Genomic DNA, 25,249 nt, shown 5'->3' with positions numbered 1-25,249 from the left:
ATGTCCAGTGGGGGTAGGTTTAATTTTGACGATGGGGGGTCCTACTGCGGAGGCTGGGAGGACGGCAAGGCGCACGGCCATGGCGTCTGCACCGGCCCCAAGGGCCAGGGCGAGTACACCGGCTCGTGGAGCCACGGCTTCGAGGTGCTGGGCGTCTACACCTGGCCCAGCGGCAACACGTACCAGGGCACCTGGGCGCAGGGCAAGCGCCACGGCATCGGTGTGGAGAGCAAGGGGAAGTGGGTGTACAAGGGCGAGTGGACGCACGGATTTAAGGGGCGCTACGGGGTGCGGGAGTGCACTGGCAACGGGGCCAAGTACGAAGGCACCTGGAGCAACGGGCTGCAGGACGGCTACGGCACCGAGACCTACTCGGATGGAGGTAGGCGCTGCGGGCGCGGCGGGCTGGGGGCCTGGTGGGGGGCGCGTGGGCGCGGAGGAGGGACGCTGTGCACATCTGGCCCCTTCTGCTGATTTCTGGGGAAGTTGAGCCACTCCTTAGACTGGGGCCGTGGGCACGGAATTCTCCAGAGGCCTCAGCGGCCCTTGGCTACAGGTTGCCCTTCTGCCTGGTGAGGGGCGCTGGGGGGCTTTGCAGCATGTGGGCCAGGCCTGCCGGGGAGCTGGGCTGAGGAGGCCAGAGACGGGGAAAGGCCCTGCTGGGGCCTGGCCAGCCCTGGGGCCCAGCAGAGGCAGCGTGTCTGTGTGTGTGTGTTGGGGAGGGGTGGTGCTGGGCCAGGGTCCCCTCCCTGGTCGCCATGGCCCCTGGCGTGGGGGGAGCTGGTCCGGACCGCTGCCTGTTTTCCTGCTGCCCAAGGGCCTCCCTCAGCCCTGAACCAACCCAAGCCAATGAGGAGGGAGCGGTGGGGAGCGCCAGGGCCGGAGATGCCAATCCCAGCCCTGGCGCGGCGAGGCAATAAACTTCTAGGTGGTTGGATGGGGCTGCGCTGCCGCTGCTGGAGGGAGGGGGAGGCCCATCTGCTTAGCCAGAGCCCAGGAATCTCGCCTTCCAGTGGCTGAATCATTTTCCCCTTGCTGTCGCTGAGGGGGGATTCTGTGCTGCCTCCGCAGGAGATGCCACCACAGGCCGTCATTCCTTCACTGGGGGCTGAGCCCGGCGCGGCAGCGGGGAGAGGGGGCAGCAGGGAGAGGGGACGCTTGGGCTGCTTTGCTGCCTTTGTTCCTGGAAGCCAGACCCCACTCCAGGTGTCCCTCCCCCGTCTCGGAGCAAGTCCCCAGAGGTGGCTCCCTGCCTCCGGGCCCCCAGGACAGGAGCTCAGAACACCTGCTCCCCTCCCCCGCCGCGACCACGCCACAGCCACGGAGGGCCCTGTAATGATTATTTTGGCTTATGCAACGGAAGGCAGCTTCGTTATTGCCCAGAGCAGAGGAGGAGTCTGGGGCAGTTAATTATATAACGCTGCTGCCTGTCGGAGTCAGGCCCAGCCCCGGTCCCCGGTGGCCCTTCCTGACTGTTGTCATGGAGCGGGTAGGGGTGCAGAGCCAGGCCCCGGCAGACGGGCCTGCCTGGGTTCCAGGTGTGGGCCTGCGTGTGTGCTCTGCTGCCCGCAACACAGGCCCGGCGAGGCCCAGGCAGCTGCTGTGGGTGGCCCAGGGAGGTGGGTAGGCAGTCGGCGCTCCCAGCTGGGCTGTCTGGAGCCCTGGAGTAGGGATGCAGCCGCCTGTGGGCTGTGGCCGGGCTGCCCTGCAGAGGGGCTCTGGCCGAGCCTGCCCCAGCACTTGCTTCTTGGCCCGTGCAGCCACGCTCACATGGGGACACAGGGAGGGGAGGGTCTCGGCCCACTCCCACCCCACTCCCAATGCTGTGGAACTTCCTGGAACATTCAGGAGTCTGCACCCACGCCTCCACGTGGCCTGGGGGATTCCTTTCTTGATCCTGAAAACATTTGCCCGGTATTTATAGGACCTAGCGGTCTCCAATGCCAGCCTCATTTCTTTCCCCCGTGGGCTCCTGGGCGCCCCCCAACACTGCCCGGTCAGCCCCAGCGCAGACCCCCGCCCCCCTCCCGCCCATCCTGCCAGGTCAGGTCTATTTCACACGTGGTTCTGTTCCCTAGGCTTCCTGGAGCCGGGGTGGGGGGCCATGAGCCCCTGCTCCCACAGGCTCACGTGCAGGGCTGCACAGCCAGGTCGTGGTGGTGACGGTGTGGCAACCCCTCTGGCCTGGAGCAGTCGGGTCCTAATATCCGGGGCCACCTTTCTGGGTTGTGTTTCCAGCTTCCCTTTGGGAAGGAGATGGGAATGTGAGCCCCTCCTGGGGCAGCGGCCCCCTGGGAAGGGCATGGTCCCCGCTTGCCTCTCGGGGTGGGCCTTGGGCACCAGCCCAGTGAAGCTGCGTGGTTCACTTAGCCCAGCTCCGGGTGCTGTCTTGCATGAATAATGCACTGGTGGCAAATGGGTTCTGTGTTCAGCCAGCACCGGCGCCGAGTGTTTGAGCCCGGGCCACCTCTACCAGCTCCCCAAGGCACACCCTTCTCACAGACGCTGGGCACGGAGGCACTGCCTCTTGGTGGCGGAGCTTCCTTGCTCTGGGGGCATGGTGCGGGGGTGCCTGCTGGGGGTTCTGACCCTGGCGTCACCCCCCTGCTTTGAGCCCGATTGGCCAAGGCGCTGAACCTTTCTAAGCCGCTCTCTCCCCATTTCTGCAAGCGGGTTGTGAGGGTGAGGCCTGGCAACGCAGTGCGTGGAGAGTGTGGTGTCCCGTGTCACTACTATGATGTCGCTCACCGTCTTGGCCATCAGAGAGGGATGTCTGAGAGCTGTGGGGGCTGGGTGCCAGGCGGGTCCTCATCAGCCTGTGGGGCACCTTGGGCAGTGGACACGGTCTGGGTGGACCCCAGGTAGTGACCCCGGCTTGGACTGTGCATGTGTGAGAGCTGGGCTGCCAGCAGATCCACTCTGGATGCCCCTGGTTGAACCAAGACCTGTGCCTCGTCCTCTCTACCCCGAGGAGAGGGTGGGCTGTGCCGGCCAGTGCTGTCCCCCGGGGGCTTAGGCCAAAAGTTCCCCTTTTCAAACAAGCCCACCCACACCCCCAAAGCTGTGAGTCATCGCACGCCCCGGCCCAGATTCCCGCAGCCCACGCGAGTCACACACACCCACGGTTGGAACATGGAGCTGCGCAGGCATGGGTGCGCCTGCTGCCGGGAACGCATTCCACATGGCCCAGGACGCTGCACGCACACCCCTCCGGGTGTCAAGGGATGCGACCCGCCTGGGATGAGGCAGCTGCCCGAGAAGACGGCAGGCAGCCTGCGGTTTGAAGCCACCACTTGGCCCTAGCGTGACGAGGCCTGGCGTTGGCTCAGCCCCCAGTCCCTGGCAGGGGCAGTGGGAGGGAAAAGCAGATAGTGGACCTGGTGCCGGCTACGGCGAGGGCCACTCGAGCCGGGCAGGCCTGCGTGAGGCTGCCAGGTGGAGGGTCCTTCTCTCCAGTCTCGTCCTCATCTTCCCCTAAGCCTCCGGTGTCAGGCGCGAGCTGTTTCGTGTGTTCTGGACCCTGTGTCCTTAGTGAGTCAAGTCTGTGAGCATGTGCAAGGGTGTGCTTGGGGTGACTTCCCCGTGGCAGGCCACCAGCCTCAGGGCCAGCCACTTCCCTGGCTCTGCAGGGGCCGTGGTGGGCAGAGCCCGACCTGGAGGCCCTGGCTCTGGGACCCACGGGAGCTGGCTCTCTGGCGTCGGGGGAGAGGCTGGCTTTCAGCACCTTGGACAGCGCTCCACTAGTGCCAGGCTCTGTCAGCCGGCCTCCTCACCCCAGCCTTGCCCACGCCTTGCCTGCCCTGGGCTCTGCAGCCCGTCCCTGGACCTGCCTGTCCCTGGACCTGCCTGCCCCTGGCTGCCTCTGGGCATGCCAGGTTGGGGTGCCGGCTGTTCCTTCTCACCCCCTGCTGGGACCATCCGTCTTTCCTGGCACAGCTGAGTGCCCCTTGGTCTGTTGGTCAGAGAGCAGCATGCTGGAGCTGGGGAGGACGCTGGTCAGGCCTGTAGAAGTCACTCTGAGCTGATGTGCGTCGCTTGCAGCCTCAGGCGGGGGTGTGGGTGCAGAGCTGGGCTGGTAGAGGACCAGACAGCGGCAGTTAGAGAGGTCAGAGGCAAAATTGTCGATGAGTTTTCCATCTGCTGGTTTACTCCCCATAAGGCCACAATGGCCAGGGAGGGCTCAGGCGAGAGCCAGCAGTCGGGGCTCCATCCAGCTGTCGTGAGGTTGTCAGGCCACCCTCCACTGCTTTTCTAGGTGTGTTAGCAGAGAACTGGAGCCCAAGTGGGGCAGCCTGGTGGAGCTTGGGGTGCTCCTATGTACGGGGTGCTGGAGGTACAGCCTGGGACTCTACCCCTTCCCGAGTGCGCAACACACCGGCACCCTGGACCTGTCGCCCAGTGCAGTCCTGGACCTGTCGCCCAGTGCAGTCCTGGACCTGTCGCCCGGTGCAGTCCTGGACCTGTCGACCTGTCGCCCAGTGCAGTCCTGGACCTGTCGCCCGGTGCAGTCCTGGACCTGTCGACCTGTCGCCCGGTGCAGTCCAGCTCTGCACAGCGATCACTGGCCCACCTGCCGTGTGGATCTCCATCCACGAGACGCAGTGCAGTGTAAGAGGACGCCAGGCACGCAGCGACTGTAGGTCAGTCATGGCCGCCATGGGGCTAGAACTTTCCATGATCCGGCCAGCTCTGCTGGATGCTGCTGGGCTGCGGTGTAGACTCAGACGGGCAGGCCCATGCCCAGTGCCACCAGGCGGCTGGCACATGGGGCCACCCAGGGAATGTTTGTGCCCAGATGTAGCCTGCAGGAATGCCCTGCTGTCATTACTGTGGCCCTACTGAGGTGTGGGGAGAGGTTGGACATAGGCAGTTGGGGGACGCTCTCCAACACCTGCTGCCAGCACCGCCCTCGTGTGGGCACTCTGTGGTCAGCTTGGCTCTGCCCTGGCTTTCTCACTGCCCGGAGGCCTGACCGGGGGGCGTTAATGTGGGTCTGTAACTGTGGACCCCCTGGCATGAAGGGGGCCCGACAGAGTCATGAGAGCATAGGGCTGGGGGCACAGGCCGGGAGGGGGCCTCTTGGCTCCTGCTGCTCTGAGGGCACAGGGTGGGTCCAGTGATCTGCCCGTGGGTGTGTGATGGACACCGACATGCAAGCAGCACGTGACATGCGTGTAGCATGTGATGGAGGAGTCCGGGAAAAACACCCGCAAATGAAACATGGAAGACAAGAAGTGTGAAGTGTGATTGTGCACAAAGAAGTCGTTTCGGTTCTGGGCCGTGACCTGCGCGGTGTTCTGGGTCTGGGAGAGGGCGGGGTGACTGCATCCCCGCACTCCAGTTCCTGCTCTTGTAGGAGGTGGTGCCCTCAGTCAGCGCCCTGTCCGTGCCAGACAGACTCACCTGGTCTACCAGGGCTGCCAGGGTGCGGGGTGTCCAGCGCCCTCCTGATAGGCCGAACCGGGGTGCGGGGTGTCCAGCGCCGTCCTGATAGGGTGAGCCAGGGTGCGGGGCGCCCAGCGCCCTCCGGATAGGGTGAGCCGGGGTGCGGGGCGCCCAGCGCCGTCCTGATAGGGTGAGCCAGGGTGCGGGGCGCCCAGCGCCGTCCTGATAGGGTGAGCCGGGGTGTGGGGTGTCCAGCGCCCTCCTGATAGGCCGAACCGGGGTGCGGGGCGCCCAGTGCCGTCCTTGTGTTTCCAGTGACCACTGCTGTTCTGGACACTGCTCAGAGAACCCTGGTGCCCGCGACTCCAGCCACATCTCAGAAGCCGGATCCAGCCCCGCCTCTCCCGGCTCTTAGCTGCCCTGGCATCCTGCCTCCCAGACTTAGGGTCAGAATCTACCTGTTGTTTTTTTTGGTGAGGTGCCATGTAAGGCCTCACAGCGGCCGTGCAGGGCTTCCCGTTCTGGGTCCCTCCCCAGGTGCCTGCAGGAGCCAGGGCTGAGTTAGGCAGAAGCCAGCAGCTCCCGCCAGGTCTCCCATGTGGGTGGCAGCAACTCTGTGCTTGAGCGGACACCAGCAGCTTTCCAGATGCGCCGGCAGGAAGTCAGATCGGAAGTGCAGAGGCCAGGACTCAGACCAGGCATTCCAGTGTGGAACACAGGTGTCCCAGGTGGCCAGTCTGAGATTGGCATCTGTGCCACTCCAGTTCTGTGATCCTAATGTGGGCATGACATGGTCCAGGGCACGCTGCCAGTTCCTCCCACTCCCCAAGACCCTGGCTGCTGCCACGCTGTGCACCTGCCATGTCGGGAGTGCTGTGCGTCATCTATGGGGAGCTCAGACCACTAGGGTCCCAGTGGGGGCTGTTCAGAGCAGGGCAGCTGTGAACCCACACGGGCCGGTTACTGTGTGGCTCTGCGCCTCTGTCCCCTTAGAGTAGACTTGTAGCAGCACCAGCCCTGACCCATGTGGTGACCGCATGGCTGTGGTTAGGTCCCCGCTGGCTGCTGGGCAGGCAAGGTGGCGGGGCCTAAGGGGACCCTCCTGGCAGTGGGCAGAGGAGGTGCCAGGCCCAGAGCCACGCCGGGGTCATGTTCAGCAGGACCAGCTATGTGTGTGGTGAGGGTTTGTCTTGATGGGCACGGCCCAGCCAGAGGCAGCCATGAGAGCAACAGCTGGTGGCTTGGCCAGGACAGAGATGGCAGGAGCCCCAGGACCCGAGCAGGTGGCAGCTGCGGGTGGCCAGGGGAGCTACAGGTGCACAGTGGCCTAGGACTTGGGACGTACCTGTGCCCGACCACCGTCCACACTGTCCTTCTGCTCCACGAACCCTGCTCGGTCCGCTCCTGTGTCCGGGGGAGAGTGGAGGAGGCAGGCAGCGGGAGTGAGGCTTGCCAGGGAGGCAGGTGACGTTTGGGCCCTGTCCCATCGCTGGGAGCCCGCTCAGGACTGTCCCCAGACGCCCGGCTGCAGTGCCCGGCTCAGGGAGGTACGACCCGTTGGTCAGCAGTGTTCTTGTCGTGGTGCTGTGTGCTGGACACTCCCCACCTGCCGAAGCTCCAGGTAGTTGGGGTCCATGCGGCTGAGAGAGCGGGTCACAGTGGCGTGAGGGGTGACATTCACTGGGGCAGGTTTATTTCTGTTGAAGTGCAGGTCAAGGCCACAGGAGGCAGTCCAGGGAGGTGCCAACCAGGGATCTCTGACTGACCAGTCGCCCCGTCTGAGCTGGGAGAGCATTTGACCACTCCAGAGGGGAGCCCGAGCCACCAGCCACTCAGCCCCGTCCGCTTAGTCCCCGCGGCTACCCGTCCCCATTCTGCATGTGTAGTCGTGAAGTGGGGCCAGTGGTGTCTGCTCTGTCCACTGTCATCTGAGTATCCCCGCTGTCGTGCGGCTGGACGAGTTCTGTTGATCCACTGGCCTGCGACGGGCCTGTCGGCAGTATGTACTGTGTCCTGGGAGTGTAGAGGCGTCCACGGGGTGGCACCCCTTTCCCCTCCCAAGGACCCTGGGCCTGGAATTGCTGGGTTGTGGGCAACGCCGTCTCCCCTCAGCACCTGCCAGGCTGCTGTCCATGGTGCCGGCGCCGCGCCCCACTGACAGCTCAGGGCTGGGCCTTCAGTGCCTGGGCAGCCGTGGCTGTCGGGCATCCTGGTGGTGCCAGCCAGGGTGGGGCATGGGAGCAGCTTCTGTGGCCTTGCTTCTGGACGGTGTCCCTTCAGATCTGGCCACATAGGACAGGGTTCTTTGTCTTGTTGAGCGCTGAGCCGATGAGGGCAACTGGCTGGCACCTCCCTGGTCGGGAGACGACGAGGGGGCTGGCTCCCGCAGTGCGGGGCGGGAATTGCTGCTCGGAAATGCTGGTCTCAGGCCACAGCCAGTGACATACAGGGGACAGTGTCCCACCACGCTGACCGCCCTGGACGCCTGGGAAGCACAGACTGGCAGGGCCCTAGCTCCTACAGGTACAGACAGAGTGAGAACTTCCACGGGCCACGGCCTCGCTCACTGCTCGCGCTTCTGGGCAGGTTCCCGGGAGAGTTTGTTGGGGGTGGTTTAGGGGCAGAGCACAGCAACACACCGGCCATGGGAGCCCGGGGGGAGGGCAGAGCAAGGCTTTCTGGGAAAGCTCTCATGGAGCCCCCGGCACTGGGAAGGAGGCAGGAAGTCGTGATGTCAGGGGGACCCCCATTCCTGGGCTCAAAGCCATGTCGCCCTCAGCACACGGGATTTAGAACACGCCCACCGCTGGGACCCTGGCTGCTTCCTGTCTCATGGCCATGCCTGGCCTGGCAACTTCCTGTGGATGCCTTGGGCAGCCTGTGTGTCGGGCTGTGTGGTGCCTGTCGCTTGGTGTTGCCATGGCGCTGTGCCCCTCCGTCCCTGGTGACAGGCATTAGGGCCATCGGGAGCCGGGCTGCCATGGTGAGGTTCCCAGTGGATGTGAGGCTGGCATGATTGAGGTTCCACCGGGCGGCCTGCCACAGCAGCCACACTTTTCACTAAGGGGCTTCTGGGTGCTGAGGCGTTGTGGTCAGGACTCGGCCAGGGCGCTGGGGTTGAGTTCTGCACTGGGCGGAGCCAGGAGGGCCAGGAGCAGCTGTCCCTGGCCCTCGCCTTTCAGCCCACAGGCCGCCCTCCCTGAGGAGCAAGGCCCAGTCAAGAGCTCAAGGACTCTGTCCGGGTCTTCATGAGTGTAGGACCCAGGCACTGGGCCATCCTCCGCTGCTCTCCCAGCTACATCAGCAGGGGCCTGGCTCGAAGTGGAACAGCCAGGACTTGAACCGGCTCCCACATGGGTTGCTGGCACTGCAGGTAGCAGCTGTGTCCCCGTCCCACAGGCTCTGGTTTGCACTCAGCCTTGGGTGGACTCTGGCCAGAGCCAGGGCTGCAGCGGAGTCCCAGGGGCTCCCAGTGGCACTGTGAGCCTCCCTGGCAGGCGGTCGGTCGGCAGAGCAAAGATGAGGTTGGTCTTGAAGTGAGAACTTCTGAAGTCCCGGGCGTGTCTCTGGGCAGCCTGGGCAGTGTCCCGAGCTCTCCAGGTGGCTGAGAGGAGGCTTTGGTGGGGCTGGGGTGCCCATGTAGAGGGCATTGCGTCCAGTGGGACGCAATGAGCTGGAGAATCTGCCTGGCAGCCAGTCACTGGAAGGCCGCACAGGTGTAGGCTGGGGGCTATCGCAGGCCACCTGCTGCCCTGCCTACAGGTGTGCTGTGCTCCCAGAGCGCACAGGGGCAGGAAGGCTGCCTGCACAGAGGGTCAGAGGGCGGTGGCTTGGGGCCGAGGAGGGAGCCCTGGAGGCTGGGGTCAGGCAGGGTGTGGGGAGGGCACTGGGCAGCCAGCAGGATGCCAGGGGCCGTGCCCCTGAGCCGCCTCCTGAAGGAGGCCTCGGGATAGACCTGTGCTCAGTGAGCTGTGTCTCCGCAGTGCTTCTGCTGCTGTCACATCCTGGGTGCATGAGGGAGGAGGGGACAGGCGGCGAGGTGCTGGGGGAGCCACGTCCCTGTCCCCGAGGTTATGGGGCAGCAGAGAGCCATCCCGCCGGCGTGTGCGCAGGGCAGTCCCCACAGCTGGAGTGGGTACTGCACGGATGGTTTTGAAGTTGGGATGTTGGGCAGGTGTGTGCCCATCTGTGAGTGCGCCAGCAAGGTGTTGGGGGGCTTTCTCGTTGCCAGGTGGGATGCAGCCTGTGGCTGTGGGGGAGGTTGGATATGTGGCCTTGGAGAATAACACTGCAGTGCCACCTTGGTAATGGGAGTCCTGTGTCCTTCAGGCATGCCGTGGTAGCCTCAGTTCCCGACTGCTGGCGTGGCCCGTGGCAGTGTGGTCCCCGACCGCTGGTGTGGCCCGTGGCAGTGTGGTCTCCGACCGCTGGCGTGGCCCGTGGCAGCGTGGTTCACGACTGTTGGCGTGGCCCGAGGGCCCCTGGCCTCTCCCCAGGTCTGCGCTGCAGTGCTACAGGATTGCTGGGAAATGCTGGCGCCTGCGGTGGGTTTAGATGCGTCCTCCTCGTCCTATGATTGGCATCACATGGAAAAGTGGGCCCTGACTCCCAGCTGCCCAACTGCGGGTGTGAGAAGGGGTCCCTGGGAGGAGCAGCTGCAGAGTGAGGAGGCCAAGGTGGACCTTGAGAGGAGCCGCCAGCCAGCCCCTCAGCCTGCGAGTCCACAGATGGTGGTCTCAGTGGTGCAGCTGCAAGGGTCAGGAGAAAGATGGGTGGCTGGCGTGGAGACGAGTGGCCCCAGGTGTCCCCTGTGAGTGACTCAGTCAGAGCGAGGCACGGTGAGTGACCAGTGTGCCACGGGAGCAGGCAGTGGGTGAGGGGCTGGTCCTTCTGTCTGTCAACTTAAAGAGGGTGCTTTTTTAAGATTTATTTATTTATTACACAGAGAGGAGGAGAGACAGAGAGGAAGATCTTCCGTCCGTTGATTCACTCTCCAAGTGGCCTCAAAGGCTGAAGCTGAGCCTATCTGAAGCCAGGAGCCAGGAGCCTCTTCCAGGTCTCCCACACAGGTGCAGGGTCCCAAGGCTTTGGGCCGTCCTCCACTGCTTTCCCAGGCCACAAGCAGGGAACTGGATGGGAAGTGGGCTGCTGGGACACAAACCTGTACCTATATGGAATTCCAGCACATTTAAGATGAGGACTTTAGCTGCTAGGTGACTACATCAGGCCCAAAGGTGGTTATTTTTTAAAGTTAGTTTAAAATCGGGGCCCGGCAGCATGGCCTAGCGGCTAAAGTCCTCACCTTGGATGTGCCGGGATCCCATATGGGCACTGGTTCATATCCCAGCAGCCCCACTTCCCATCCAGCTCCCTGCCTGTGGCCCAGGAAAGCAGTGGAGGACGGCCCAAGGCCTTGGGACCCTGCACCCACGTGGGAGACCTGGAGGAGATTCCTGGCTTCTGGCTCCGGGTTGGCACAGCATCAGCCGTTGCGCTCACTTGGGGAGTGAATCATCGGACAGAAGATCTTCTCTATCTCTCCTCCTCTCTATATATCTGACTTTGTAATAAAAATAAATAAATCTTTTTAAAAACTTAGTCTAAAATCAGGGTTGCCGAGTGGAGGGTGGAGAGCAGAAGTGGGGGTCATTGCCAGGAAGCCCATGTGTGGAGGCCACAGGCATGGCCGCCCCTCCCAGTACAGTTTTGGGGCTGGCTGCCTCTGGAAGGCCGTGCACGCCTCCCAGTGCTGGCGACCACATGCACTGCTCCTTCAGAACCCCTTCTGCTCTGAGCAGCCGGCGGATGGGCATGGGACGTGCCACATGCTCTGTGCTAGGAGCTGCCCTTCCCCTGCCCTGGGGGCCCGCTGGGCATGGGGCTGGTGTGTGGCCACCCCTCCATGCCACCCGGTCCTCTCCCGTTGGCTGTCCTGGCCAGTCTGCAGCAGACTCAGGCTTGGAGCAGTGTCACCGCGAGAGCAGAGTATGGCTAACTGGCTGGGCTCGCCACCCGACCCTGCCCGCCTCTACAGGCTGGCACCCTCTCTGAGCCTTGTCCATGTGGAAAAGCAAGGACCAAATCATGTTGGAGCGAGGATTTGGGGGTCAGAGCCCCTCCTCTCCCACCCCTTCAGAACACCTGTGCTGTCCGCGTGCCCTTTGCTGGCGGCCCTCTGGGTCTTGGCTCTCCCATCTGCAGCGTCCTGGGCTGTGCTATGCCGGAGTGCCGGGAGCCCCCGGACCAGATGCCCAGACTCAGGACTCAGGCTGCACCCCATTAGTGCCTGCTGGACGTGAGAGCCCAGGAGCCCCCGGAGCTCCGGGACGGGTCCCTGCGTCTCCCCTCACTGCACCTGTTCTGTTGCTCCAGGCTCTGGGAGATGTTCTAGGGTTTCTCAGTGGACCCCGCAGCATCCTCCTTCCCTCCCCGCTGGCCGTGTGGACACCGTGTCCTCCCTGAGGCTGCTGGCTCCGATTTCCTGTATGCCCCACGCCCTCCCGCATTTTTACGATGCTGAATCTAACCGCCACATTTAAGTGGGTGTCGGGGTCTGCGAGCGGCTCTTGGCTGTTTGTTCCTGAGGGCTGTGGGGCGCTCTGGCTGGGACTCTGAGGGGCTGCCCCCTCCTGCTGAGCCTCCCTCCACAGCCCCTTGGGGGGATTTCCTGGCGCTGTGCCGAGGGTCCTGCAGGAGGGAAGAGGAGCCATTCTCTGTGTCCTCAGCTGTGGCTAGTCTTCCACACCCACCTGTGTGTTCCTGACGTTCCAGGGTCCCAGGCCAGAGACAGGGCAGCCCGCGTGTATACAGGGCCGCAGTGTATTGGCAGGGCACAGGGTTGCAGAGGGTGCAGGCGGTGGGCTCCCCTTTGCCCGTGGATGCGGTGTGAGCTGTGAGTGAGGGACCATTCCTGCTGCTCCCGGGCAGGGGAGACCAGGGCCCGGCATGGGTCTGGGAGGAATGCAGCTCAGCCCGCCTCAGTTCCAGCTGGCACCTCAGCGTGCTGCCCTCTGGGCTGGTGAGGATGGAGAGGGGGTCATTGTCCAGCAGCAGTTTCCCAGAAACCTAAAAACAAACCAACGAAAGCACAGCCACCTCCTGCCTCTGGACCGGGCCGGTTCTTCTCAGAGCTACGCCCCACCCCCTTGCCGCCCACTCAGGGAACAGGTGTGGAACTGGGTGCCCACAGGTGAGGGTGGCCGAGCCGCCTGCAGCCGGAACCAGGCAATTCCCGTGCCCATGAAACATTGATGCAGACACTGTCACATGCTGCCACTCGCGTCCCAGCACGACAGGGATGAGGTTCATGGTCTATTTAAAGAGAAGGTTCCAGAGCTCAGCCCTACTGCCTGTGCCCTGCCCTGGCACCTGCTGGAAACCAGCACTTCACTGCTTGGGCTCAGCAGTGGCCTGGGGGTTGAGGCACCCCAGGGAGCAGCGTGGATGCCTGGGGACCCCTCACTGCTGGGGTGACTTCTCAGCCCCAGACCTTGCCCCAGGCCGGAGCACCTCCTCTCGCTTGGCTCCACCCTCTGACCTCCCTGGGGCTGCTGTGCCAGGGGTGGGCCACGTGGGGCATGGGCAGTAAGGTGCCCACAACACCAGGCGTGTGTGTCCCCTCAAGAATGCATGTTACCTAGCCAGGCAGGACAATGCAGCCACCATGCCCAGGAGCCCCTGCCCTGTGTGCCCAGGTGATGGAGCTTGGATGGCAGAGGGCCTGGTGTGTGAGGGTGGCTGTTTGGGGTGAAGCAGGAGCGTGTGTGAGCAGAGCTGTGGAGATGGGGTTGGGCTGCTGCTGAGGCACGGACTGGAGTCTCTGGGCTATGCATGGTTGGGGTCTCACCCCCCAGGTGGGCTGTGTTGAGGAAGGGGCCAGCTTGGAGGTGAGGAGGCAGACAGGTGGCTAGAGGGCTGGGCCAGGCTGTCCTGCCAGATCCCAGCCCTGTCCCTCTGGAGAAGGGATGCCCAGCGTGGCCGGGTCCTATTTGAGGTGACCCAGGGGAGCTGTGCTCCCACGTGCAGACTCTTGGTGTTTAATTCACATTCAGCAAGAGCTGCAGCAGGTCCCGCCCAGCTCCTGGGCCTCCCTGTCCAGGCTGTTGGCAGGCCGAGTATCCATGGGACAGGGAGCCTCCCTGTCCAGGCTGTTGGCAGGCCAAGCGTCCACGGGACATGGGGCCCTCCTGTCCCCCCACGAGGCTGTTGGCAGGCGGAGCATCTGCAGGGCTGGGAGATGGCCTTGCCTTGGGCTCCGGTCTCATGTCCAGTAGCTGACGGGCCTGTGGCCAGGTTGGTGCTGGCATGCCTGCTGTGTGAGGCGTGTGGGTCCTGGCAGGGTCAGGAGCCTGAAGGCTGTGAGAGGAGTGCGTGCTAGCTGTCCTCACCCCGTGTGTGGGACACAGGATGCCGTCGGAGCCGCACGGAAACCCACACAACAGCCATCTTTGCTTTGAGGCCCCAAACCCTTGCTTTCCTTCACGGTTCCAGACAAGCTCTGCCCTCTTTAGGGGACCACTCCCTGCCCAGCAACCCCTCCACAGCCCCACAGCCCCTGCCGTGCCCTCTCTGTGGATCACGCCCCCTGGGTGGAGTCACGCGGCAATTGGCCGCTTCCAGTGTGTGACATCCTCAAGTCCCCTGGGTCCTGGCCTGGGGTGGGGGTCTCCCTCTCGTCTCCTTTCCCACCCCTCCTTGGGGTGCAGCCTGCCCCCTCCCCTCCCCTCCTGGGGTGCAGCCTGCCCCCTCCCCTCCCCTCCTGGGGTGCAGCCAGCCCCTTCCCTGCAGACCTCACGCTCACCCCACTCCTTGCTCTTTCCAGGCACGTACCAGGGCCAGTGGGTCGGTGGCATGCGCCAAGGCTATGGCGTGCGGCAGAGCGTCCCCTACGGCATGGCGGCCGTCATCCGCTCGCCCCTGAGGACTTCCATCAACTCCCTGCGCAGCGAGCACAGCAATGGCGCGGCGCTGCACCCGGACGCCTCCCTGGCCGTGGCGGGCAGCCCGGCCGTGGCGCGGGGCGGCTTCGTGCTGGTGGCCCACAGCGACTCCGAGGCCCTCAAGAGCAAGAAGAAGGGGTTGTTCCGGCGCTCGTTGCTGAGCGGGCTGAAGCTGCGCAAGTCCGAGTCCAAGAGCAGCCTGGCCAGCCAGCGCAGCAAGCAGAGCTCCTTCCGCAGCGAGGCGGGCATGAGCACGGTCAGCTCCACGGCCAGCGACATCCACTCCACCATCAGCCTGGGCGAGGCCGAGGCCGAGCTGGCCGTGCTGGAGGACGACATCGACGCCACCACCACCGAGACTTATGCCGGCGAGTGGAAGAGCGACCGGCGCTCGGGATTCGGCATCAGCCAGCGCTCGGACGGGCTCAAGTACGAGGGCGAGTGGGCCGGCAACCGGCGGCACGGCTACGGCTGCATGACCTTCCCCGACGGCAGCAAAGAGGAGGGCAAGTACAAGCAGAACGTGCTGGTGAGCGGCAAGCGCAAGAACCTGCTGCCCCTGCGCGCCAGCAAGACCCGCGAGAAGGTGGACCGGGCCGTGGAGGCCGCCGAGCGCGCCGCCACCATCGCCAGGCAGAAGGCCGAGATCGCTGCTTCCAGGTAGGAGGCCCGGGTCCAAAGGGCAGAGCTGAGGGGCTCCCGGGACCTGCCGCGCCCTGCCTGCCCGGTGGGCGCTGGCCCTTGTGCTGTCTGGGCACCGGCCTGGCTAAGGGCGAGGGTGGGCAGCTCGCACCCCAAGTGCTGGCAAGGCCCTGCTGGCCCAGCTGGCCATGAGGGGTGCCACGTGGCTTTCCAGGCATCTCTAGGAGGACAGAGGCTGCTTTTGTCCTAGGCTGGGCAGGCTGCCCTGCGGGGAGATGCTCCCGGTCCTTCTGAGAACCTGGGACCCCGGGGCAGGGGTGCCATGGAGCCCCTGGTGGGTCCGTGTCCCCACTCGGGGCAGCCCAGCCCTCAGGACCTGTCGCTCTCACATTGTCGTGGTTTGTGTCAGTGACATTTGACCCTTTGGTCAGCTGGGGGCTGTGGTTGGGGGTGGGAACCGGTCGCTCTCGGTGTCTGCGGTGTTGAAGGGGCTGGAGACCACCGCGAGAAGCCAACAGGGAACAGAGCTGCTCCTGAGGCCTTGAGCCCACCCCCTGCCGTCGGCCCCCTCCCGTGCCCTGGCTGGGGTTGTCCAGGCAGGAAGTGAGCAGGTGCTCCCAGGGCTTAGAGTTAGTCTCAGGTGCATGGCTTGTTCCAGAAGGTGGTGGCCACGCCACACTGTGACCCAGACATTCATGTTGCGTTTGGGGAAGGTTCCCTCTGTCCACTGGTGGCCTCTTGCCAGTGTGTGCATGTGAAATGGCCGACAGGACCCCCGGCCTGCCTTCCGTGTGGTCACCACAGGGCCCCGTCCCGTCTTGCAGGCCCCCACTGCTTGGTGAGGCAGGCCTTGCCGTCCACCACTGCTGCCCACCTGTGGCCCCATGGCCCACAGGGGGTGGGGCCACGCCTGTTCCCCCCCCCCCCACAGGTCTGCCAGTCAGCAGCAGGGCCGTGTACGTGAACCTGGGAGAAGGCCCACCAGGCCCTTCCTGTGCACCTGCTCTGAGATCCCGGGACCCTCATCCAGCTGGGCGAGCCCCGGGCAGGTTGTTGAGCCCCCCAAGGCCTAGCACATGGGGCTGGAGCCCACGTCAGTGCCACTGTCGCCCACCTCACCCCGCCTGCTTAGACCCGTGCCGGGCACAGACTCACAGGTGGGGCCTGGCCTCCTGGTCCCTGGAGTGCCCTGTGTCCTGAGCCAGCTCACAGCCGGGCAGCTGGGCAGCCAGGCCTGGCAGAAGGGGAGCTGTTTCCTGCTTCTTCTCTGCGGGTTCAGAATATGGGAAAATACACACACACACCCATATACACACACACACACCAACACCACACACCCACACAATACCACCCACACACACACCAACACCACCACACACCAACACCACCCCCACACACACCCACAGAACACCCCCCCACACACACACCACCCACCCCCACACACATACCAACACCAACCACCCATGCACACATACCCCCCCCACACACATACCCACCCACCCACCCACACACACACCAACACCAACCACCCACACATACATACCCACTCACACACACCAATACCACACACACACACACACACCACCGCCACCACCCCCCGCCTCCCCCCCCCGCAGGCTCAGATTGTGGCCCTGTCCTCAGCGCAGCTGGCAGGTGACTGCCCAGGCCCACTCTCCACTGGAGGCTGAGGGCAGTGGCTGTGGCCACGAGGGCCTGCCAAGCCCAGGCTGACCCCTGCCTGAGAGGGAGGCAGTGCATGGCTTGTGCGTCCCTGCAGAGCAGCAGCCTCATAAGGGGTGGCTGTGAGTGTGGGCGGGACTGCGGCGTCCTGCGGCCAGGCAGCCTGGACCTGGAGAGCCGACGAGGACCCACGTCCCCTGCGAGGAGGGCTCGACTCGGGACCCTGTGGGAGTTGGGTTGAGAGTCCCTCAAGTCCCCGGTGGGTGCCCCCGAGGTCTGTGGGGCTTGGAGGCAGCAGGTGGTCGGCCCCACCCCCAGGCTCCGTCTCACTGCGCCCAGGAACCCGTGTCCCCACCCCCAAGTTCCCGATGGCCTAGTGGACCTGGCAGACTTGGGGCAGGGCTGGGTGAGGGCATGTTGTACCCCCGCCTCTGAGCTTCTGCCAACCCAGTCAAGGGCATGGACGGGGCAGGGGGCTGGCGAGGAGCTGAGCAGTGGCCTCCTCAGGTGCACGTGGTCAGGGTCCCCTCCGAGCTGTGGGCGGAGTGAAGTCGTCCTTACGAATGGCACTCTTCCAGGAGGCCTTGTGGGCCGGGAGGGCCCTAGGCCTATGCTTGGGGTCCTGATTTGGCCTGTCATCTGTCACTGGGCGTGCCACATCCTGCATGAGAGGGCTTGGGTTCGAGTGCCACCTCCATGTCCAGTTCTGTTCCCTGGAACGTGTGCCCTGGGACCCTGCAGGGGTAAGAGTTTGGGTATGCCAATGGGGAACCTGGCTCTGACCTGGTGCAGCCAGGGGCCGGGGCATGGCTGGGGTCTGTGTTCCAGGGGTCATTGCTGGCGGTAGCTGCAGGGGACAGCACGGCCTCATGCCTGCTCCCTCCCTCCCAGGCTCTCTTGCAGAGGGACTGATCAAAGGTAGCAAGGGCCTAGGTGAGGCCACGTCTCCTCTGCCGGCTATGGAGGCCCGAGGAAGGAGGGGCGAGGCGCTGTCCCCATCCTCGGGTGTGGCAGGAAGAGGTGACCTGCCCTGGGAAGCCCTCACCCTGACCCCTCTGGGAGCCAGGCGTGGCAGGTGACAGAGCCGCCTCTATGTCCCCACCCCCTGTCTCTGTTACGAGAACTTTCTCAGGACCATGCCAGGCAGTCTCCAGGGAGAACCATGGGACCCCACAAAGCCTCTACCTTTTTGAGCCTCCGTTTACATGTGTGTGTGTCTGGCCTGGCTGGGCTGCAGCCGGCATGCCCAGGCCTGCAGAGTGCCCTGCGTGGGGCAGGGACCTGCGTCTCTGTTTACTGTGGCGTCCTTGGGGGTAGGTGCTGCCAGCTCTCCCTGGGGGGCCTCCCCCAAATCAAAGCCTTCTGGCCACCCATCCTGTGGGAGCCAGCCACCCGTAGCCCAGGCCTAGGGGCATCCAGACGTGGCCCCTGGTCACATGCCACCTACTGACAAGGTTCTCCGTCACTGCTGAGCGGTCCGGCTGTGGGGGCATCTGGAGCTAGCTGGCCTCGGGGCTTGGAGCGGGGCATCGAAGTGCAGAGGTCCTCAGGCCCTGCCAGGCTTCTCCCTGAGGACCGCGCTGCTCCAGGGCTGTGGGACCCCCACCTGGGCACCGAGTTCCCTGATGCTCTGAGCCCTCCCTGCTGGCCTCAGCTTTCCTGCCTGTAAAATGGGAACCTCCTGTTTGGGTTCTGCAGTTTTACCTTCCAAGTGATCATGACTGCTGGCACAGGTCACATTAAAAGGACTCAGCTGGCCAGATGGCTTGGGCCCGAGCCAGCACCCTCCTCGAGGCCAGGTGCAGTGTGCCTGTCCACCTTGAAGGACACAAGGCTCCACAGGACACAACTCAGTCAGGTGTCGGGGTCCCAGCCTGCTCTGTGGCCCCTGCTGGAAGTAGTCCCCAGCAGGTGGCCCTGTGTCCTGTGGCTCTCAGGGGTGGCGCGTGCCCTGGCCCTCCATCCCTGAGCTGTCGGCCGTGGCCACCATCGTAGCTGGCGGCCAGCACTGTAGGCTGCTGTCACAGTTGCTGATTCTCTGTTTCCCAGAGACTGGCAAATAGCCACAGACTTTGTGGTTTGTGCAATAGCATCTGTGTTCCACAACTTGCAGGCCAGTAGACCCAGAAGCAGGTGCTGGCCCCAGCAGGGGAGCTGTGCCGATCCGAAGCCAGGAGCCAGGAGCTCTTCCAGGTCTCCCATGCGGGTGCAGGGTCCCAAGGCCTTGGGCCGTCCTCAACTGTTTCCCAGGCCACAGGCAGGGAGCTGGATGGGAAGTGGGGCTGCCGGGACTTGAACCAGTGACCATATGGGATCACGGTGCTGCAGGCTTTGGCTTTACCCACTCCCCACTTCCGTGGGACGGAAAAGGTACATGCGACACATAGCAAAGGCCTATTTACTCATCGAACACTCCAGGGGTGGGCATGTGACCCCCACGCCCCGGCTGGTCATAACCCACGGTGCCAGACGCTAGCAGCAGCACCAGCAGACCTTGTGGTGGGGCTTCCCCAAGCCCACGGATGGTGGCATTCCGAGACGAGCTGACTTCAGCTGCTGCTTGGGATCCACACACGGCTTTTCCCTGGTGTGTGTTCTCCGGAAACTTTCTGGAATCCTTGGGTGTGGCGTGTTGGCAGACACCTGGGGTGCACAGGTGGGAGAGAGTCGGTGCTGGCCGAAGGCAGCAGAGGGCGTACGTGCTCTCGGGAGCGCCACGCTCATTGCCAACACGGGTGTGTGCGAGGACACGTGAGACCCGGGGCTGAGGCCCATGGCTCCGCTCCCGGCTCTGGCTAGTGCAGGCCTAGCTAGGTTCAGTCACTTCTGCCACCACTCCCACCCCTTCAAGGCAGGTGCCTACCCTCTGCCCCCACCCCACGCATTCCCTCCGCACCCCACAGGCCCCGGGTTGCTGTGCATGCTCTGGGGTCCATGCTGGTTCTTGCTGGCAGGACGCAGGGTCTGCAAGCCTGGCCTGGCTGGCTTCTCAGCTAATCTCGTCCCAGAGCCCATGAGGCCCATGAGGCTCAGCACCACACAGCACCCTCTGCCTGCTGCATGTGTGGACTCCTGGCCGGCCCTGCCTCCTCCAGGAGGACAGCCAGCAAGGAGAGGGGCTGGGCTGCAGGCTTTCCCGTGAGGAGAGGTGACTGTCAGCAGGTGTGGGCAGACCCACCCCCCTCTCCTCCCCAGGAACTTGCTAAATATGCAGGCTCTCGGGTGCTGCCCAGTCCTGCCAATCAAATACAACCAGTGCCAAGAGCCTGGTGGGGTGATGGGGTGCCCTGAGCTGGGCGGCTTTCAGGGCAGTGCCTGTAGGCTGCTGGGAAAGCTAGGGATTTCCCAGGAGCAGTTGCTGCCATGGCTCTTGACACCCCACAGGGCTGGGCCCGCCGGGTGTCCACGTGGCAGTTTCCCAGGGGTGCAGGCTCTTGACACCCCACAGGGCTGGGCCCGCCGGGTGTCCACGCGGCAGCTTCCCAAGGGGTGCAGGCTCTTGACACCCCACAGGGCTGGGCCTGCCAAGTGTCCACACGGCAGCTTCCCAAGGGGTGCAGGCTCTTGACACCCCACAGGGCTGGGCCCGCCGGGTGTCCATGCAGCAGCTTCCCAGGGGTGCAGGCTCTTGCAGCTGCTGGCTGTTCTCGGGCTGCTGCAGGAGCCTGATGCTGGAAGTGCGAGACGTCACCTGCTTTTGCTCCTAGAACTTTCTCCGCAAGCTGCCCCTGCACGTCCACGATCGCCTGGGCTTTGCATTTGTTCACTGTACATTACGGACCCACTGTTGGGTCCCCTGCTCACCTTGGCCTCTGGGGAGCTCAGAAGAGGCAGAGCATCAGCCCACATCTCCCCAGCTCGACAGGAGCACTGTGCACCTGGACCCAGGGAGTGGCCATTTGCCCACTGGGGCCACCTAGGTCAGACCCCATGCTGTGTGCTGGGATGAGGGTGTGGTGGGGGGCACAGGCCTGCCAAGGCCCTGTCAGGGCTTCCTGGGGCCTATCAGTGCTCCCCACCCCCCGCTGGGCCAGGAGCCGCTGCCATGGGCCCCAGGATTGGAGGCAGGAGCCTCCTGGGGGTGTCTGAATTCAGTGAGGCTCATGAGGAGGCGGCGGTCCCTGTCCTGGGTGCCTTGCTCCGGGTCACTGAGAGCACCCAGGTGGCTCACATCCCGTCGTGCGCAGCAGCACTTGCCAGGGCCAGGTACGGCTCAGCAGCAACAAAGGCAGCTGGTTCAGCTGTAGCTGCCATGTGGGCCCTTGGGCAAATGCATGACTCAGCGTCTCCTGCCTTGTCTGGGTCAGGGCAAAGCAGCTGGGCACACGGGCTGGGTGGCACCTGCCCAGGCCTGAGCTCCAGGCACACATGAAGCTGTTGGCTGCTGACAGAGGGATGTGTGGAGACTAGATGGACACGCAGGCGAGGGGCTGCCGGCCTCACAGCGCCTCCTCGTCTCCCCCAGGACCTCCCACTCGCGGGCCAAGGCCGAGGCAGCCCTCACTGCAGCCCACAAAGCCCAGGAGGAAGCCCGGATCGCCAGGATCACTGCCAAAGAGTTCTCCCCCTCCTTCCAGCACAGGGAAAATGGTGAGTCTGGGCTGCCAGCTGTGGGGCGTGGCAGGGGCCTGAGGGGACTGGGCAGCTGCTGGCACTGCTGACACGCATGTGGACAGTCCTGCTGTCCCTGGCCTTGCTAGGAGGGAGCCCCCTGCCCAGGGCCTGCCCCTCCCTTTCCCCTCTGCATGGGCTGCAGCACAGCGCTCTCTGGCCACTGGAGTCTGGGGAGCCTGCACCGCCGCAGCAGTTGTGCCTTGCCCAGCCAGGGCCTCGTGGGCTGGACAGCTGTCTCGGATTGCTCTCCCTCTGAGGCACCGGTCCCCAGGCTGGGCTATGGAGACCGGGCTGTGGGGCTGCTGGCAGCTTCGGGCTGTGTTCACACAGCCTGGTACCCACCCATGTCCTGGAGCTCGTGACCTGTGCTGCCACGAGGGAGGTTCTGGGGCCACCTGCCTGGCCCCCGGGACCCAAGTGTAAGAGTGCAGTGGGCCCAGAGCTGCAGCAGGCACCTGACCACCCCCACTGTGCCCCAACATGGGTGAGGACCTGGAAGGCCTGACTGCTCCCCTGAGCCGCATGGCAGGGGTGCAGCCCAGCTCTGCTCACCTGAGCCCCATGTCACAACCCCAAGGTGGGACAGGATGGCTGAGCCATGTGGACACTATGCTTGGGCCGAGCCTGGCTGGAACACGCAAATCCTGGCCTCCCCCATGGTGGCCGTGTCCTGCTGTGGCCGGGTGGCTGGCAGCGGTTGTCTCCGACAGAATTCCTGCGTGGGACTGCCCCTCTGCCCACGGCTCGTGGGATGGGGAGGCCTGGAGCCCAGTGGCAGCCCCACCCCCACCCCGTGTTGTCCCTTCCAGGGCTAGAGTACCAGCGGCCGACCCATCAGCTAGTACCATAGTGCTCGCACACACTCTCACAGGGCGCCGCTGCCACAGGAGAGCCCGGAGCTGTACCGCAAGGGCACCACCCCGTCTGACCTGACCCCCGATGACAGTCCTCTGCAGAGCCTCCCCGCCAGCCCGGCCGCCACCCCGCCGCCCGCCCCCGCCTCCAGGAACAAGGTCGCCCACTTCTCTCGGCAGTTGTCTGTAATACATATATCTTTCGTTTTCTTTTTTATTCCCACCCTCATCTTATTCTTTCTTTTATTTTACCTTCCTTTTTTTCCCCCTTTTCTTTCTCTTATCTCACCTCCTATTCCACCCCCCCTCTTACCATCTCTCCTATTACTTTCCACTTCCACTCCTTTAACAACCCCACCCCTTATCTCTTCGATTCTTCTCCCCACACACTATTCCAACCACCCCCTTTCATTCCCCACTTCTCATTTTTCTTCACTCATCTATCTTTCCTCTTCTCATCTCCAACCACACTTATTCTAATTCCTCCTCATATTTACATCCCTACCTCCTATTCTCCCCCCCTCTCTCTATTTTTCCATCCCTCTTCCTTTCCAACTTTTATCCATCTCACTGCCATTTTCCTCCACAACATATCCCAATCTGACTTCCACCACTTCCTTCCTCCAATCATCCTCATTATTCATCTCATCTTACTTTTCCGGGCTGAGCCCCGGCTGCTGCGCTGGGACCTCAGCTTCTCCCCACCCCAGAAGTCCCTGCCTGTGGCGCTGGAGTCTGACGAGGACACCGGGGACGAGTTGAAGCCCAGCACGGTGAGCTGCCGGGTGCTGGGCTCTTGGGGGGTCTGCTCTCGGGGGCGGTTTGCATCCCCCCATGCCAGGGGTTGGTGGGGGCTCCTGATGTCCTCTGGGGGAAAGCCAGAGACCCCTGCTACCCCAGTGATTCCTGGTCAGGAGCTCATGGTCACCTCCAGGGACATGAGAGCCCGGAAGGGACCCGATGGTTCTAACCTGCTGGCAGTAGGTGTACCTGCCTGAAGTCAGGGTACCACGGGGCTCAACCCCATGGTCAGTGGCCAGCCTGCACCTGCAGCTTTGCACTGCTGGCCACGGTGGCCTGTGGTGCACGTGGAGCTATTTCAGGAGCTGCCAGCCGGGCGGCCAGGCAGGTGCGGGAGCAGCTTCTATATTTAGCTAAGCCACACTGGCAGCTGGGGCCCAGGTGAGCCAGGGACGAGCTCCATTCTTGACCTGTGGGCCATGTAGGGGATGCAGGGGGTCCCTCCTTACCCTAGGGTGAGACTGGGCATTGCCGAGAGCACCCAGCCAGGCTCAGGGTGGCCAGAGGGACAGGGTCAGGGCGTCCAGTGCACAGCTGCTTGCTCTCCACACTGACAAACCTCAAGCCGATGTCCCGGAGCAGAGGTGCCGGGGACCCAGCGTGGTTCCTATGGCCTCACGGGACCCCATGCGACCGGGCAGCTGGCCAGGCAGTGGCAGGTCCTGGGATGTAAGGGCCTTGCTGTCATTCACTTCCTCCTGTGACACAGTGGCTGGGACCCTGGGCCCCACTGGGCATAAGGACGGTGTCCCAGTAGCAGAGTGGGGCAGTCATGGAGGTGTGAGTGTGTGGGGTCCTGGGACGGGGCACATGGTGCTGGAGGTAGCCTGCCCGGCAGCTGGCCAGTGCAAAGCAGCCCTCTCCTCAGGGCCTGGGCCCCCTGGCCTGCTTCCCTCCGTCTATGTCCTGTATGCAGGTGGACACAAGGTCCCTGCTTCCTGTGGGAAAAGGCCTCACACGCTGGGGGCCACTGGGGGCGAGGCCTGGGCTTGGTGGCCGCAGCCATGCTCCCAGCAGCAGTGGGCACACCTTGGTGCTGTGGCGTGTCCCTAGTGCCCCTCCTCCCCCAGTGGACGGGCCCAGGGAGCCTTGGAGGCCTGGGCAGGGTCAGTCCGCTGAAGCAGGGCGGGGGCGTCTTGCTGGTGGAGACCTGCAGGCCTGATCGGCCCAGGGAGCCTTGGAGGCCTGGGCAGGGTTTGTCTGCTGAAGCAGGGCGGGGGCGTCTTGCTGGTGGAGACCTGCAGGCCTGATCGGCCCAGGGAGCCTTGGGGGCCTGGGCAGGGTTTGTCTGCTAAAGCGGGGGGGGGGGGGGGGGGCGTCTTGCTGGTGGAGACCTGCAGGCCTGATCAGCCCAGGGCGACTGTGCCGTGTGCTCGCTAGCGCCACACTGGACATGCAGCTGGTGGGGCTGGGGAGACAGTGTCGAGGGAACACAGCCCCCCAATGGGTGTCTCAGGGCCCTGAGCTGGTGGGGCAGCTGACCCTAGGAGCTAGGACCCCCCCATTGTTGGTGTACCTACGCTACAGGGCTCTTGGTCAAGGGGCAGTCCTGGAGGAGGCATCCCACCTTCAGCCCAGGTCACCAGGAGCATTGGTGCTATGCAGAGCTGGGCAGTGTGCCCATTGGGACCAGTGTCCACAACTGGAGCTGCCTGGCTGGCTGTCTCCAGTAGTGTTGGAGTGCATGCACCCACTTCCTGGGTGTGAAGTGGGGAGCCACAGGACCACCACATGCTTCTCCAGCTCTCAGGGAGCTGTGCCCCTTCCTGTGGGGATGGGTGGCCCAGGGCCCCAGGCTGCAAGCTGAGAGCACCGACACCACAGTGACCCAGTTTGGGGGAGGGGGAAGAGGTAGGCACCGGTCCAACAGGGTCTGAACTCTGCAGAGGAGCCAGGCTCGGGGTGGGAGGTGTCCCCCAATGCCTGCGGGCCAGGAGGTTTCACAGCAGTGTTTTAAGAGCAGCCCTGGTCAGCTGTTCAACTGGCAGCAACTTTTCTACTCAGTATCCCCCCGTGGGACAGGGCGCAGGGGGCACCGATGCAGGAGGGGAGCCCCAGTGCCTCTGCCTGCTGGGGCAGCCTGGGTCAAGGTGAGACCTGCAGTGGGGAGACCCAGGGCCAACCAGGAGGTGCTGGCACTGTGGAGGCTGCTGGAAGACCCCCAGGGGTCATGCCCACCTCCTCCCCAGGAGGCTGCCTGGTGTGGGGCCGCCAGCACCCAGCAGGCAGTCACCTCCGTCTCTGTCGTTTCAGGGATCGGCGCCCGTCCTGGTGGCCATGGTGATCTTGCTCAACATTGGAGTTGCCATCCTGTTCATCAACTTCTTCATCTGA

The 25,249-nt window shown here is 64.1% G+C and overlaps 1 protein-coding gene across 1 annotated transcript; it reads left to right on the top strand.

Annotated features, from left to right (window-relative positions):
* On the top strand, window positions 1-25,249 carry JPH3 (junctophilin 3). Its single transcript, XM_040982150.1, is given in 7 exon segments — window positions 1-382; window positions 14,207-14,984; window positions 21,112-21,236; window positions 22,070-22,133; window positions 22,135-22,300; window positions 22,783-22,887; window positions 25,169-25,249. Coding segments are annotated over 7 exon segments (1,701 nt in total).

The sequence above is a fragment of the Ochotona curzoniae genome, unplaced genomic scaffold (assembly GCF_017591425.1).
Source record: "Ochotona curzoniae isolate NIBS_2020 unplaced genomic scaffold, NIBS_Ocur_1.0 contig_3622, whole genome shotgun sequence".
NCBI classification, from domain to species: domain Eukaryota; kingdom Metazoa; phylum Chordata; class Mammalia; order Lagomorpha; family Ochotonidae; genus Ochotona; species Ochotona curzoniae.
The sequence above is the reverse complement of the archived record's forward strand: the minus strand, read 5'-3'. Positions and strand labels throughout refer to the sequence as shown.